The 18097-nt window shown below is 42.5% G+C and overlaps 1 protein-coding gene across 1 annotated transcript in view; it reads left to right on the forward strand.

Annotated features, from left to right (window-relative positions):
• The window catches only part of LOC146812990 (killer cell lectin-like receptor subfamily B member 1B allele A), a 637615-nt gene that overhangs the window by 451595 nt on the left and 167923 nt on the right, over positions 1 to 18097 (forward strand). The window contains exon 7 of the mRNA XM_085614661.1: positions 804 to 910. Within this exon, the coding sequence (XP_085470787.1) occupies positions 804 to 910 (107 nt within the window). The remainder of the gene's footprint in view (positions 1 to 803; positions 911 to 18097) is intronic.

Genomic DNA, 18097 nt, shown 5'->3' on the forward strand with positions numbered 1-18097 from the left:
TCAATGATGTCACTGACCATGTCATGAGTGATGTAATATGTGACATCATCAGCAGTGCATTGCGGGCGCGCGAGTAATAGTTAGCTGAACTAACTATAACAGGGGAATTTCAATGGTTTTGTACGAGTGAAAAGTCCAGCTAACTATAACGCCCCTGAAACCTATGTTTTTTTCAGTGAATTTCTAAGGTTTTTTAAATGCTAATTCCTAACTATAACGTGCCCGAAACCTATGTTTTTTTCAGTGAATATATATATATATATATATATATTGCTGCTTCAATTTACACCTTACATGTTGAACATCTTCTCCTTCACTGTTTCACGCATTAGCCTACCACATGGTGGAGGCACGCATTTATTCATAATGGTGCCTAGATCCTTTCTGTCATGATAAGGTAAAATTTTTAGGAAGAAACACTCCATTCAAACATGCGAGCTCATGTATTCTGCTTCCTTAGAGCAATAATTGATTTTCCCTGTTCCTGCCCCACTCTAGCATGAGAAGGATGCACTTGGTGGTTGGACGTGTAGCTGAGCTGACTCTGCCAAACATCTTAGCTACACTCCACAAGACCTCAGTGTGATAGCACCGTATAAAATATTGAAATATATTATGTTATTAAAAAACTTCTTGAACATTTTGTCTCACTGGCATACTGTTGTTCATGCACTGGCTCGCCATGACAGTTCCTTACAATAAACGTTGTCGTACAGCGCCAGGTATAGTTTGCAGAACATTTTTACTCAAGGAAAGGTCGGATTACGTTTGTACTGAATTTGGATTGTGTTTGTTGTGTGCAGAATTACTTGACATCCAAAATAACCAACTACGCTTGGATTGGACTTTTCAAAACACCCGCAGGGCGGCGTTGGACCTGGGTAAATGGATCTGCTCTGAATGAAGCTGTGTAAGTTTGTCACTGTGTTTAACACTTTTTTTGGGAGTGTAATTTCCACTATAATTAATGCTGGGCACTAGGCAATCGTTATACAAAACTATTTTTCAGTTCACAAAATCAAAAGTTTAGCTATCGCGAAATAGAGTTTTAAAATGTAAACAGGTTACTCTCTGAGTCCAAAAAGCTGATCTGGTCTGTCTTACAAAATACCCTTTGCGACTCCTTCTAAATCACAAGTGAAAGGGGGGATAAAAGGCCATCAAGATTTGTACTCTGGAATATCGAGTGCAAAAATATTGTGGCCCATTATTATCGTGGGCAAAATATTCAGGACCGAAGTATTCAAATTAAATTAAGTGCATATAGGGAAAGAAAAATTACCTATTCTTTACTCCACACCTATGTACCTTGACAGTATATATATATATATATATATATATATTTATATTTAATAAATGTTTAGATTTTCAGTACCCAAGGAAAGGTGACACATTGTAATTATTGGTAAATGTTATATACATTCACATGTACTGCGGCTCATAAAATTATATATGCACTGCTGCTCAAATTTCATGCATTGGAGCTTATAATTATCATTATTTGTCAGCATATTTCCTCAAATTTCATGCATTGGAGCTTATCATTATCATTATTTGTCAGCATATTTGCTCAAATTTCATGCATTGGTGCTTATCATTGTTATTATTGTCAGCATATTTGCTCAAATTTCATGCATTGGAGCTTATTATTGTCATTATTTGTCAGCATATTTGCTCAAATTTAATGCATTGGAGCTTATAATTATCATTATTTGTCAACATATTTGCTCAAATTCCATGCATTGGAGCTCATCATTGTCATTATTTGTCAGCATATTTGCTCAAATTTCATGCATTAGAGCTCATCATTGTCATTATTTGTCAGCATATTTGCTCAAATTGTTATGCATTGGAGCTTATCACTGTAATTATTTGTCAGCATATGTGCTCAAATTTCATGCATTGGAGCTTATCATTGTCATTATTTGTCAGCATATTTGCTCAAATTTCATCCATTGGAGCTTATCATTATTTGTCAGCATATTTGCTCAAATCAAATTTCATGCATTGTAGATTATCATTGTCATCATTTGTCAGCATATTTGCTCAAATGTCATGCATTGGAGCTTATCATTATCATTATTTGTCAGCATATTTGCTCAAATTTCATGCATTGGAGCTTATCATTGTCATTATTGTCAGCATATTTGCACAACATCCGTGTTCACTATTTTTTGCATTTTAAATCTTACATTTTGACAATATAGTTTAAGATCGAATGATAGGATTGAATGTCATGTAATAATAATACATTTGTCTCTATAGTACATATTTCTTTGATAATATGATCTTCATACGAAGTTTTGTCATTCTATATACATTAGTCTGTTTTCTATGACTATGCATACTATACATCACATGGTGTTGTTAAAGCTTAAAATGGTGTTTTCGGCGGCACGTCCAAATATGTGATCAAGCCCATTTGAGGTGGGCGAAACGCGCCATATTGTCATGTCTACCATAAAGAAAATCTGTGAGGAATTGCATTAGGACTAAATTCTTGAGATATATATATATATATATATATATATATATATATATATATATATATATATATATATATATATCAAAACTATTCCCTTTCAGGCATAGAGTGCTGCATAAATTATGCAAAAAAAGAAGCAGAGAACTCTGGGTAGTTACCAAGTTTAAGTGGAAAGCAGCTCCAGTATAGAGCACTCTCAACACCAGCGACACTCTAAGTTAATGTTTGCTTTTCTATCAAAGTCTTTAAGCGTAGGATTAGGACAGTGCCATCCACGCCGAGATAGAAAGGGACAAAGTCTTTTACCATTTCGGAGAGCAAAGATTTTAAGCATAGGATTAGTACTGTGCTATCCTTGCTGAGCTGTAAAATGGCCAAAGCCTTTTACCACTCCAGGCACAGTATTACAGCTTTGGATCAGTAAATACCATCCAAGACAACCTGAAATGAACAAAAGTAACCCCTGTCGATGGTGTTGAGAGTGCTCTATACTGGAGCTGCTTTCCACCTAAACTTGAGAACTACCCAGAGTTCTCTGCTTCTTTTTTTGCATATCTCTCTCTCTCTCTCTCTCTCTCTCTCTCTCTCTCTCTCTCTCTCTCTCTATATATATATATATAGCTATATCTATATCTATATATATTACCTACTGGCGGTCGCCAGTAGGTAGTTATAGTTAGGACCTAGTTACTATAGGAAAATGGCAACATTCTATTTCCAATAACTTTGGTGCCGATTGATGAATCTTCGTGAAATTTTCAAAACTAATTCTTTGTTGAGATCAGCTCCTATGTTGAAAGTGTGGGGTTGATTCGTCAAGGGGGTGCTGAGAAAAAAGGGGGGGCCCAAAACGTGTTTTTTCAATGTTAATTTCCATAGGAAACTTTAGACAAGGCTACAGGTCGAACGGGTGAATGGAATTACCCCAAATTTGGCTGGGAGAAGGGTCTTGGTCTAGAAAGCACACTTTTGTTTATTTGGTGTAAAGCCGTTCAGTAGTTTTTGAGAAATATCAAAATTTACAGATATCGATATTGGGAATTCTGCCATCTGATTGGCTGAGGCGTTACGAGCACGACTGTTCCCTGCTGGGAATTGTAGTCTACCGACATGGTCTGCAGTATGGATTGGCCTACAAACTCGGCCCACCTGGATTTTCACCAATCAGAGAACGTTTTTAGTAACATCATGGTGGATGGGTGATTTGACTAAGTTTGCATACCAGCATTTGATAAAGGCATACCCCCGCCGAAACGCGGCTTGCCAGCACTGCAAATAAACGTCTTTCCTGGCTCCCTCAATGTGTCCCTCTGATTCCTTCCAAATGAAGAGATCGTGTGTTTATATGTTGTGCGTTTGCCCCTGCCACGCTAGAGGTGACCCTCCCAACGAAGTGTCCGGAGTTACAAGGGCAACATCGTTGTGAAGCATCCAAGGGATTGTAATTACTCTGTGACCGCCGCATCCTGCGAAGGCACAGCATCGCTGCAGAAGCAGTCCGTGACTACACGGAGGGACAAGAGCACTGTATCTTTGTCCCAGAGGCACGCTGGAATTGGACTAATGCGGATTGGGCTTCGAGGGGCCAGGGAGGGAAAGTTGTTTCTGTGGCAACATTGGACCCTCACCGTTCTGCATGGTATCTCGTTCCTGAAAACTTGAAAATCCAACATTCACTATGAGAGGCCGTGGGATTGATGCCAAACATTCACCTAGCAGGCCAGGACTGTTGCCTGCTGGGAATTGTAGTCTACCGACGTGGGCTGCAGTATGGATTGGACTACAAACTCAGCCCAACTGGATTTTCACCAATCAGAGAACGTTTTTAGTAATATCATGGCGGATGGGTGATTTGACTAAGTTTGCATACCGGCATTTGATAAAGGCATACCCCCGCCGAAACGCGTCATGCCAACACTGCAAATAAACGTCTTTCCTGGCTCCCTCAATGTGTCCCTCTGATTCCTTCCAAATGGAGAGATCATGTGTATATATATATATATATATATATATATATATACATACAATTCCCTTTCAGGCATAGAGTGCTGCATAAATTATACCAAAAAAAAGCAGAGAACTCTGGGTAGTTATCAAGTTTAGGTGGAATGCAGCTCCAGTATAGAGCACTCTCAACACCAGCGACACTCTAAGTTAATGTCTGCTTTTCTATCAAAGTCTTTAAGCGTAGGATTAGGACAGTGCCATCCACGCCGAGATAGAAAGGGACAAAGTCTTTTACCATTTCAGAGAGCAAAGGTTTTAAGCATAGGATTAGTACTGTGCTATCCTTGCTGAGCTGTAAAATGGCCAAAGCCTTTTACCACTCCAGGCACAGTATTACAGCTTTGGATCGGTAAATACCATCCAAGACAACCTGAAATGAACAAAAGTAACCCCTGTCGATTGTGTTGAGAGTGCTCTATACTGGAGCTGCTTTCCACCTAAACTTGAGAACTATCCAGAGTTCTCTGCTTCTTTTTTTGCATATATATATCTCTCTCTCTCTTTCTATCTCTCTCTCCCTCTCTCTCTCTCTCTCTCTCTCTCTATATATATATATATATATATATAGCTATATCTATATCTATATATATTACCTACTGGCGGTCACCAGTAGGTAGTTATAGTTAGGACCTAGTTACTATAGGAAAATGGCAACATTCCATTTCCAATAACTTTGGTGCCGATTGATGAATCTTCGTAAAATTTTCAAAACTAATTCTTTGTTGAGATCAGCTCCTATGTTGAAAGTTTGGGGGTGATTCATCAAGGGGGGGCTGAGAAAAAAGGGGGGTCCCAAAACGTGTTTTTTCAATGTTAATTTCCATAGAAAACTTTAGACAAGGCTGCAGGTCGAACGGGTGAATGGAATTACCCCAAATTTGGCAGGGAGAAGTTTCTTGGTCTAGAAAGCATGCCTTTGTTTATTTGGTGTAAAGCTGTTCAGTAGTTTTTGAGAAATATCGAAATTTACAGCTATCGATATTTGGGAATTCTGCCATCTGATTGGCTGAGGCGTTACGAGCACGAGTTTGCTGCTGATTGGCTGCGAGCGCTACGAGCGTTTGCAACTTGGAAGTGTTGGCCGACATTTTGTGATTCCGTTGAAGCGAGTAAGGGGGGAAAAAGGGCAAAAAATGCGGGAAAGAGGAGGGTAGGAGCACTGTAACCTCTGTGGGGTGTTTAGGGTGTGCTATAGAGGGGGTGTGAAGCGAACTACTCATACCTACCGGTCTGAAAGTGCTGGGTACAGAAATTAAGTGAGGCATTGTGTAGTCTGATGCTGCTAAGGTGAGCTGCTGCGGGAGTCGGGATGAAAGCATGAGCCTAAACGGTGTGTCTTATGGTGTGAAGTCATGCGCCCTGGCCGCTTCAGTACACCAGTGGAAGTAGTGTCAGCATGTGTTTATACCTACTAGGATGAACTACTGACTCCTACTGGTTTGAAAGTCCTGGGGCACAGAAAATATGTGAGGTATTGTCTAGAGTCTCATGGTGCTAAGCTGAGGTGCTGCCGGAGTCGGGGATGAAAGCGTGAGTCCAAACTGTGTGTCATATGCTGTGAAGTCATGTGCTCTGGCCGCTGTGCCACATCTGTCAAGTAGTGTCAGCATGTAGTTATACCTACTCGGAGGAACTTTTGTTTTGAACATTGTAACTTGTGTATGGTGCTTAGGGAGTGTTATACAGGGAGTGCGAAGGTAAATTTGTGCGTATCAAATCAATACGGTATTTGTAAAGCGCAAACTACTCACCCCAATGGGTCTGAAGGCCCTCGAGGCCGGCGTGGAAATTATGTGAGCTATTAAGTGAGCTATTGCCCAGAGTCACATGGTGCTGAGCTGAGGTGTCCAAAGGTGTCCTTCATAAGCATTTCCAAACCTACCCCAGTAAATGTGCCTAGGTAATTTCCAACACAATGCACATTCATGAGGTCAGGGTGTGGAAGATGCAAAGAGGTTTTAACCAAAGGTAGCAATTGGTGCAACTTCAATCTTCTCTGTGTAAACCATTTAATGTCCACATTTTGTAAACCTAGGTCTAAGTCAATACGTCTGTGTTTTGCATACCTCTTGCACCTGAAAATATAGCTATGTCCTACGATCCACACTAGCATTTTGAAGGTATGGTTGGAAGGTATGGAAAGATGTCTGTAGCTCATGCAGATCCTTGGTAGAATAAGAGATATGTTTAAAGACGGGGAAGTACTTTTTTTTGACATACAAAACAATACATGATTGGGAGTTGAAAAGCATTCTTTTTTAAAAGTAGGGTGCACATTCGTTTTGTGGACAAGCTTCTTTCTAATTGGTTAAGAAAAAGCAGTTTCAACGTGGAGTACATATCATAGGATAAAATTTGCTCAACTGAACCACAGCTGCTACTTGCATTTGGAAGGCACAGTTCGAACTTAAAACAATTGTGAACTTTTAACCTGCACATGCCGTTAAATGTTCGAGAAAATGTTGCAAAAAAATATTGTTATGTTTTAAAAAATGGATAACTTTTAACCTACATGTGTTGTAGAATGTTCTGGAAAGTGTGTTGATAGAATACGTTGCACTTCTGACTTCTATGTGTTGTTGAATATTAAAAAAACGGTTTATATGGAAAATTAAAAAGAAACCAATAGAGAGAAGTTTTGAAACCTAAAAGCATCAAGGAACTATTCTAATTTGTTCTTTACATGTGTTTATGTGTGGAGCAACAGAATTATAGACAAAACAGCACCAGGAAGAGGAAGAAGCAGGGAGTGGGGGGACAGGGGGAGATGGGCAGAATGGCACACATGCACAATTAAGTACAGCACAAATATTGACAAACAATGGCCAAAATGAAACACACCAACAAGGAGCACAAGTCACACAACCCGCCAACATCACACCACTGAACGAGCATAGAAGTGAAAACCATGCTGCATTCATACAGGATGTGTACAAAGGCCGGTCGTTGGTGATGTGGGATGTCTGCGACCGTGGTTATCATGGATGAGATGCCCAGCACGTGGCACATGGGTGACTTCACTGTGTATTATATTGCCAAACAGCTTCTTCTCCCTCCCACGAGTCCCCACACTTTTCTACGGTGCGCTGTTGTATCTCGTGCAGTCATACGGCACACCATTGTAATACCTATTCGCGCATGTCCTGCTACATTCAAATGACACCATCACAGTGCCGTCTGGAGGTGGTGCATGGCACTTTACAACATCAAGTGCTGTGGCCTTTGTGGCAGGCCACACCAGAACACAGAGACACACTTACCGCACTTCCTGTAGGCGGACATGTCCGAGACACCCTGTTCCCCTTGCCGGATAGGCACACTCCTGCGCTGACCTGTTTACTCTGGACCAGCACATGCCGGTTGTGCATGCAGGAGGATGCATGCGTAGCTACATGTCCAGGCTCACTGCCAACGGTGAGGTGACAGCACACTGTGATGTTGCAGGGCTCGTGCCTATCATGCTAAGACAATGACCACAGGGACACACTTGCTCAGATGCAGGTTTGGGGGGCGTTGGCGGTCCTGGAGTTGTTGCGATGAGTCTTGTGGCCCTCATGGGTATCCCTGCATCATGCTCATTGATTCTATGGCAACTGTGGGTGTTCTGATGTGGCTGTTGGCTGTGTTCCGTTTCATGGTGCAGGTAGTCGTCTTGTCGAATTTGTTTCGCATTGCAGTTGGTGTGAAAGTTGTGATGTGATTTTTTTCGTGTGCAGAACAATATACGAACTGAGCAGTGTATCTCGTCAAGATCGAGCACTTGACGCACTATTCCCAATCAATATAAATACAATGAGAGTTCTTAATTGATTTTGTGTGTACACTGTAAGTGCAGCCACTACCTCAGTGCAATTCAATACAGGATTTTAGTATTTAGAATAAATCACAAAGGTGCACCTCGTGTCTTTTTGTATGGGAACGGCTAGTCTGCATTTCATTATCAGCACTTTAATGGAAGTAAAGTTGAGATAAATCTAACACACTATTCAGAAGTTGGTGTAAACTGCAGACATCACCACTATTCCCATGATAAGTGCCCCAAAATTTAACACCATGGTGGACTCCATCAAATAACAGAAATAAGAACAATAAAGAGTCCCACAACCAAAAACGTTATGATTTTTTTTTTTAAACTTTATTTCTTTAGAAATATATATGTACACGATAAACGAAAAAATATTTGCAAAATAATTTTTTTTATTAACATATATATAAATGATAAACAAATAAACAAAATGTAACCAGAATTACAGAAAACAAGAAGGGGGAACACTCCTGTGGGGACCATGGATGTCGACGACAGAGCCTGGAAAATAAAGCACAAAATAAGGACGTGTGTAATGGGCATATCAAAGGAGAGAGGCACAGAGAAATAGAGAAGGAAAAAAAAGCCAGAGAGAAAAAGAGAGGGAAAGAAAGAAAGGGAGTGAGAAAGAGAGAGAGAAGGAAGAGAGAGAGTTAGAGAGATAGAAGGAAAAGAAGGAAGAGAGAGAGAGACACACACTGCTTCCTCTGCGCATCCATGAGCAAATAATTACCTGGTGCCACCGGAGTGTGCAGCAGTGGGCACCGTGAAAACTCTGCGCATCCCAGATATGTCGCTGAGTCCTGAGTCATGAATGGCGGAGACAACATCAGCTTCTCCGTGGATCTCACAGATGTCGCCGAGTCCTGAATGGCGGAGACCACATCATCTTCTCCACGTCCTGGCAGATCTCACACATGTCACTGAGTCCTGAGTCATCAATGGCAGAGACCACATCAGCTACTCCGCGGCCCGGCAGATCTCACACATGTCGCCGAGTCCTGAGTCATCGATGGCGGAGACCACATCAGCTTTTGGTGCCGCTAAGCCTGTGGAACTCAAGTGTGTGCACGTGGTGGTAGGCCCCTGATGGCCATATGAGGTTTGGGTGGTACAAACCCTGTGCATCTGAAGTCCACGCCAAGGGGTGGTAGGCCCCTGATGGCTATACAGATCAGGGTGCGACTAACCTTCTGCGCAACTTTTTAAAGACTCTTTATGGTTGAGACATGTGGAGCGTCCACTCTCTAGTCAGCACCGGCAATAAAGGATGTTACGTTGTTGATCTATTATATTTGCGTAGTAACATGGCCTGTGATGCATGTGCTGAATGGGTGTGGTGTGTGTGCAAACCTGCCCTGAGGGAGTGGCCGTGAGATGATGAGAACTAGACCACTGACCTGCACACCAATATCGAGTACGCCTGCGACAGGTAGCTATGTGGGGTCAACGTCGGAACGTTATCGCAGTGGCGTGGCGTACGACGGAACAGGGCAGGGATAGCTACAATAACGCGGATGGCTCATAGTATTGCGTCTGTGAGTCAAGCGGACGGGCCGCAGCTGGCCCTCAGCGAGGTTGGGTGCAAACTGTTTATAATTCACACTACATAAGCAGCGAAAAAACATTTTGTGATTCAGTCCGTCAGCTGGCATTGGTCCGAGGCATTTGTGAAAATATATCGGAGTTCTTTCTGTGATAGATACCCCTTTGACGCTGCCTCTCCCCACATCAGAAGGTAACGCACCCTCTTCCCACATTACCATCATACCTCCAACAACCTTCTTGGGCCTGGAAGTGTCACTGTGCGATTGGACAAAGAAGAATCTTAGTCATGTATAGATTTACATATAAAAACATGTATTTAAAGAAAAGAACAACAAATAAAACTGAAGGGAGTCTGGTGCTGTGGTCACTAACTCGAAGTTGGGGTCACTGCCATTCAGAACTCAGGACACAGTTACACATGTGGGATCGGCTTGTGTTAAAGAAGGTTAGTGGGACTACGTGTCACCGGCCTTGCATATCGAAATATGCGTCACTGTTCGAAGGGAGTGTGGTGCTGTGGTAGGTGCCACGGACTTGGGGTCACTGCCATTCAGGACTCAGGACACAGTTACACATGTGGGATCTGCTTGTGTTAAAGAGGGTTAGTGGTACCAGAAGTATTGAGACTGTATGAGTCTGTGATGATGCTTGGTGTGGACGGGCCGCAGTGGGAGCAATTTGTCTTGGCTAGTGGACTGCGTCTTATGGAATTACGACTGTATCTGAATTGTGAGGCCTGCTGATCATAGTGTAGGCCAGAGGTAGCGGGAAGCAAGGGTCCACATCCACATGTATACGTTGGTGGCATCACCGGCCTGCATAGTGCAGGTTCAGTGGCACCACTTGTTGCCAGCCTTCAATATTAAAATACCACTCACTAATCGAAGGGAGTGTGGTGGTGTGGTCGCTGCTTTTAAGTTTTGGGTCACTGTATATGGAAATATGTCTAACTGATCAAAGAGAGTTTGCTGCTGTGGTGGCTGCCATGGACTTGCGGTCACTGCCATTCAGGACTCAGGACACAGTTACACATGTGGGATCGGCTTGTGTTGGACAGTATTAGTTGGCACCACATGTCCAAAATTCAAATTGTGAGGTCTGCTGCCCGCAGTGTAGACTGCTGAGTGTTCATTTGTACTTGAAAATTAATTTGGTCATTGTACTAAAGCTATAGCTGATATAAAAAATGTTCAAGAAAAAAGGATAATATGTAGATTTGAGGCCCGTAATAGTTACTTGCCTAGTGGACTCTGTAGTTAATGAATGAAGAAATAATTTTCATTGTGAGCCCTACTGAGTGCAGTGTAGGCGTATGATGAAAAGATGAAATAAGTATAGAATACATTGACGAAGTGTTGTATTTTCTAAGTACAATCTTGTTAGAAATTAGCATTTAAAATTGGAATTGCGAGCTGTACTGCCTGTAGTGTAGACTGCTATTCCATGTTAGTTTGCATTTGAAAATTAATTTGGCCATTGTAGTAAAGCTATAACTGATATAAAAAAACAATTCTTGAAGCGAGGATACTAAAAGGATAATATGTAGGGTGTAGGACTGTGAGAGTTAGTTGCCTACTGGAGTCTGTAGTTGCATATGGAAATACCCCTCACTGATCAAAGGGAGTGTGGTGGTACGGAGTTGGGGTCACTGCCATTCAGGACTCAGGACACAGTTACACATGTGGGATCGGCTTGTGTTACAGAAGGTTAGTGGGACTACGTGTTGCTGGCCTTACATATCGAAATATGCCTCACTGATCGAAGGGAGTGTGGTGCTATGGTTGCTGCCACGGACTTGGGGTGACTGCCATTCAGGACTCAGGACACAGTTACACATGTGGGAATGGCTTGTGTTGAACAGAGTTATTGGCACCATGTGTCACCGTTGTTGCATATGGAAATATGCCTAACTAATCAGAGGGAGTATGCTGCTGTGGTCGCTGCCATAGACTTGGGGTCACTGTCATTCAGGACTCAGGACACAGTTCCACATGTGGGATTGTTCGGCTTGTGTTGAACATAGTTATTGGCACCTTGTGTCGCCGCCGTTGCATATGGAATATGCCTCACTGATCGAAGGGAGTCTGGTGCTGTGGTTGTCTCACAGAGTTAGGGTCACTACCATTCAGGACTTAGGACACAGTTCCACATGCGGGATCGGCTTCTGTTGAAGACGGTTAGTAGCACCATTTGTCACCGGTCTTCCACAGTGTAGGCCAGAGGTAGCGGTGAGCAAGGGCCCAAAGCCATGTGCATACGTTGGTGGCCCCACAGGCCTGCGTAGTGCAGGTTCAGTGGCACCACGTGTCACTGGCCTTCCATATGGAAATACCCCTCACTGATTGAAGGAAGTCTGGTGCTGTTGTCGCTGCAATTCAGGACTCAGGACACACTTACACATGTGGGATCGGCTTGTGTTGAACAGGGTTAGTTGGCACCACGTGTCGTCGGTCTTCCACAGTGTAGGCCGGAGGCAGCGGTCAGCAAAGGCCCACAGGCAAGTGACGTTGACTTGAGCTGCGCAGATTGGGAGCATGTGGTCTTCTTAACCCATTATAGTGCCTTCCACAATTTGCGTCACTACTAATCTTGAATTGAGAACTGTGTAACCCCAGTGTAGGGCGGAGGCAGTGGTCAGGATGGTTGCACAGCTACATGGCGATGATTTATTGTTGATTAGCTAGTAGCACCTGAAGCACACAGTGTGTGCTCACCGTGCGATGATGCGTGGTCTGGGCAGGCAGCACTGGAAGTAAAGTGTCTTGCGAACTGGACTGCAACATCTGCAATTGCCACGGCATCTGAATTGTGAGCGCTGCTGTCCGCAGTGTAGATCGAAGGCAGTAGTCGGTACAGACATAAGTCTGCGGTGCTGTGCCACTGGGTTCACAGAGGGCCTGTGTTAAGGAGGCCCGCGGTTATGGTGGCAGCCACGTGCCAGGGTTTGGGCTGCAACTGTGACAGACTTGTTGGTCTTCCCTCAAGTGAACCCCGCCTAGGGCCTGGCCTATTTATTCATACTGCTACGCTGGAGTGGCGTACGTTGGAGCAACCCACTCCACTTCCATTTCCAGGGGGGACAACACAGCTACATGACCGAGATTTTCCCCACTGCCTGAGGTAACATGGTTGCGTCCACTGTGCACTACACTACAAGTATCAACAGTATATCTCCACATGGAGAGATTTGTGCTTTGCATAGTGAGGTCTGTGCAGCACATCAGCGTTACACTTGGCATTGTGTGCTTTATTGTTGAAGGGTGACTTGCCTCCTTCATATATAGTTGTTTGCCACATCTCCCAAAATTCAGCTATTGTGTGGCTGAGGGGCATGGTGTTTTGGGAAGGTCCATTGTCCTGTTTTGCGCTGCCTTGGTGGTAGTAGCGGGGGTGGTGCAGGGGGAGGTTCTGGTGGTGGTGGCGCTGGGTGTTGTGGTGTTGTTGCGTGTCTGACCTGCATGATCAGTAGCTCTATCACGTTTTGGTCTTTAGATGTGGCTGTGAGTTGGGTCCAATTCACAGAGTAGATAGTGGACCCCCTTACACCAGTTAAAGGTTGATGTTAATTTGTTATTGCTAACTTGGCTTATCGCCTGCTTTTTGGATCGCATTGCAGATTTGGCTGGTCGTTGAAAATATGGGGAAGTGGTGTTTTCGTGCTTTTTTGCACGGGAACGCCTACTTTGCATTTCATTAGCGTTAGTTGTGGCTCTTCTTTGTGGCGATTTTGTTGGCGTAAGGTATCGATGGAAGAGTGGTGAGATTTGCAGTTTTCACCAAGTTGAGAATGGGTTGATAATTAAAAAACACAGAAAAAAAGATAGGTTTAATGAACATTATAATTAGAAATTAGCATTTAAAAAACCTTTGAAATTCACTGAAAAAAACATAGGATTCAGGCACGTTATAGTTAGAAATTAGCATTTAAAAAACCTTAGAAATTCATAGAAAAACCATAGGTTTCAGGCACGTTATAGTTAGAAATTAGCATTTAAAAAACCTTAGAAATTCACAGAAAAAAACATAGGTTTCAGGCACGTTATAGTTAGAAATTAGCATTCAAAAAACCTTTGAAATTCACAGAAAAAGCCATAGGTTTCAGGGATCTTATAGTTAGTTGGACATTTCACTCATAGCAAACCATAGAAATTCCCTTGTTATAGTTAGTTGAGCTAACTATAACTCGCGCCCCCGCAATGCACTGCTGATGATGTCACATATTACATCATTCATGACATGGTCAGTGACATCACTGATGACATCACTGATGATATCTCAAATGACATCACTGACATCACTGATGACATCATCTAGTGAATGTGTGTTTCTATAAAATGTAAATATGTTTTATTTATATATGCCAAGGTGTATTGAAAAATTAATGGGTGTATAAGAGTCAGGATGGATGATTAAGTAGGTGTGTGACTGACTGTATAAGTGAGTGATAATTCATGTGTTATCGACTGATACAGACATTCAAACAGTTTAGGTTGTCAGTTGGTGTGTAAGCAGTTCCATGGTTTGGTTAGCAACTAAATGAGGATCTATATGAGCTATTGATTGCTTGTCTGAGTATCTGTATGGGTGCTGTGTGTCTGTGTAGGTGGGTGAGGAGTGTGATTGTGTGCATAGATGTGTGAGTGGATAATTCACTGGGTATATGTGTTTAAGTCTGTATCTGTGAAGGGCTGTATGGCCTGGTGAGTGTGTGTATGTGTGTCTTAGTGAGTAAATGGATGCCTCAGTGGTACACGTGAGTTATGACTGCCAAGAGTTTTCTGCAGGAGCATCAGGAACCTGAAGAGAATACCTCAGCCTTCCCCTATGGCCTTCCGACTCTATCAGACTCTGGAGTGACGGATGGCACACCAGGGGAAAACAGGGAAACAAAACAAGGAAAGGCGGGGGAACAACTCTAGTAGGGTTGAAGGCTCCACGTCAGAGATAGTTGAGGCTGTATTCAGCTGTGGAAAAAGATGGAGTTATTTCTTGCTTTCACATGCTTAGTACAACTCAGGTATCTAAGTGAAACCCCCTGTCTTACATACCATGATCATGTTACTTCTAGGCGGGTAGTGGGTAAACGTAATAGGTTCAATGTCTGATGTCCTGTACAACAGAAAAACACAGGATTAGAGAGGCGTCTCCTCTAAGCCTTAAACCATATGCTACACATGTGTGCGACTTACCCCACGATTCTACTGAAGAACTGTGAGAACAAAGGATAGAAATCCACCTTAAGTAACTGAGTTTGTTCTGTAACTGTGCATGGATTAATCTGCCAAGGAAGTAACGAAGACTAAGTACCCCCTCTTATGTCTCCATACCATAGCAAGAATATATAGAAACAAAATGGGGCAGCGCACAGCGCTGTTACCGTGATTCTGAAGTGATGAGCCTAGACTGCAAAGTGGTCCACGCAAGTATCCCCAGAGGAGTACCAGGACAATGTCTTCACAGGGGAAGACCGGGGAGTACTCTCGTAGGTAAGCGGGGCACCCAGGCTATGCCCGATGGGAAGTACACAGGTGGGGCCCCGCCAACAGCGAGAACAGAGCTGGATGCGGGACGGAAACACAAGGCGAGGGAAAATGAGGGAAAAAATAAAGGAACGGAATAGATAGGGAGGGAGCAAGAGGCTATAATACTGCCACACGCCTCTTTTTCATGGATTCAGAGTGTACAGCTAGAGCCCTGCCCGGAAGTGAGGAGAAAGCTGGAAGCGAGGCGTAACACCCGGCGGATGGAGCCCCGGGACGGAACACTAAGACCAGCGTCAGTAACAATCTCCCGATGGAGCTGGGAGATCAAAAGATTGTATCCGGCTCCACAATGCAGGCGGAAAGGGCTGCGGGACAATACAACAAGGTAGGGGAAGACGGGAATCAAACAGCGAGCCAAACTCTTCCCCCTACACGGAGGACGCTAGTAGGAACAGGAAGTTTCACAAACGGAAGTCAGGCACAAGCGGAACAGACGGAAATGGGTCCAGAAGCTAGAACGCTAAGCGCGTTCGTGTGCGTCTACGCTCCTTAAATACACGAAATATCATGGGGGCAGGACCACGGGGCATGACAATGTGTGAGTAACTCCATATGTGAAAGTCTGTATATATGAGTGTTGGACTGTATATAAATGACTATATGTAAGAGTGAGTGATTGTGAGAGTGCCTGTATGGATCAGTGTGTGCTTGTATTAGTTATTGTATTAGAGTGTAAGTATGTGTTAGTATATGTTTAAATAAGTGACGTGGTATGTGTATAACTGTACAGGTGAGTAAATGTAAGTGTGATTGATTATTTCCATTACTGACTAGGTGTGCGAATAACTCTATGAATGAGAGGCGGTGTGTGAGTGTCTGTATAGATATGTGACTGGATATGATAATGCTGTATTGATGGCTGACTGTATGTATGAGTGACTGTATGGGTGAATGAATGGATGTGTGTGTAGACCTAGGAATTAGTGAGTGGATATATACTAACTGGTATTGGTGTGTTCATGGTTTTGAATATTATAGTCGGTATTTTTGAGTGGGTGCATCAAGTATCATATTAGGGTCTGATAAGGTGCATCAGATTTTGACTTGGATGATGTCATCAGTGATGTCATTTGAGATGTCATCAGTGATGTCATCAGTGATGTCACTGACCATGTCATGAATGATGTAATATGTGATGTCATTAGCAGTGCATTGCGGGGGTGTGAGTTATAGTTAGCTCAACTAACTATAACAGGGGAATTTCTATGGTTTTCTAAAAATGAAATGTCCAACTAACTATAACATCCCTGAAACCTATGTTTTTTCAGTGAAAATATATATATATATATATTCACTGAAGAAGCCATAGGTTTTACAGACGTTATAGTTAGGAATTAGCATTTTAAAAACCTTAGAAATTCACTGAAAAAAACATAGGTTTCAGGGACGTTATAGTTAGTTGGACATTTGACTCATATAAAACCAGAGAAATTCGCCTGCTATAGTTAGTTGAGCTAACTATAACTTGTGCGCCTGCAATGCATTGCTGATGACGTCACATATTACATCACTCATGTCATGGTCAGTGACATCACTCATGACATCACTGATGACATCTCAAATTACATCACTGATGACATCATTGATGACATCATCCAGTGAATGTGTGTTTCTTTAAAGTTTAAATATTTTTCATATATATCTATGCCAAGGTGTATTCAAGAAAAAGTCAATGTAAAAGTGCCTGAATACATTATTTAGTAGATGCATGACTGACTCTATAAGTCACTGGTTGAATGTATGTTACTGAATGCATGGATTAGTGAATAGACTGTGTGAATTTCTCTCTTAGGCTCTCACTTGGTGTGTAAGCAGGCACATGGCTTGGTGAGTAGCTACATCAGTGTGTATATGTGTTTTTCATTGATTGTATGAGTATCTGTATGGGGGTCTGACTGTCTATGTGGGTGTGTGGGTGGTGTCTGACTCTGTGCATACATGTCTGAATGGCCAATTCACTGGTTCTATAGATTCAAAAGTGCATCTCAGAAGGGCTGTATAGATAGCTGACTGTGTGAACAGGTGTGTTGATTAGTGAATTAATGTCTCAGTTGTATATATGTGAGTAACTATATATGTCTTTACATACTATATGTGTGTGTTGGGGTGTATAATTGACGATGTGAAAGACAGTGATTGCAAGAGTGTTTACATACTCAAATGTGTACATGTATTAGTGATTGTATAAGAGAGTAAGTATGTGATAGCATCTATATACATAAGGAAAGTGATGTGTGTATACATAAGTCAGGTGATGTGTATATGATTTTTGGCATGACTGAATAGATGTGTGTGTAACTCTATTGATCAGTAGCACTGTGTAAATGTATATATACGTGCATGAGTGGATATTATACTGATGTAGTGATGAGTGACACCATGTATGAGTGACTGTATCAGTGTATACCTGGCTCACAATATATAGATAGGAATCAGTGGATGGATATCTAGTATCTGGTATCGGTGTGACCTATGCTTTTCAATACGGTAGTCTGTATTTTAGAGTGCATCTATCAAAGGTTATATTACAGTGTGAAGAGGTGTGTCAAACTATCACGTGGATGATGTCATCAGTGATGTCATCTGAGATGTCATCAGTGATGTCATGAGTGACAGGCGTGCGAGTTATAGTTAGCTCAACTAACTATAACAGGCTAATTTCTCTGGTTTTATATGAGTCTAATGTCCAACTAACTATAACGTCCCTGA

This window comes from Triturus cristatus, chromosome 7, assembly GCF_964204655.1.
Source record: "Triturus cristatus chromosome 7, aTriCri1.1, whole genome shotgun sequence".
NCBI lineage: Eukaryota > Metazoa > Chordata > Amphibia > Caudata > Salamandridae > Triturus > Triturus cristatus.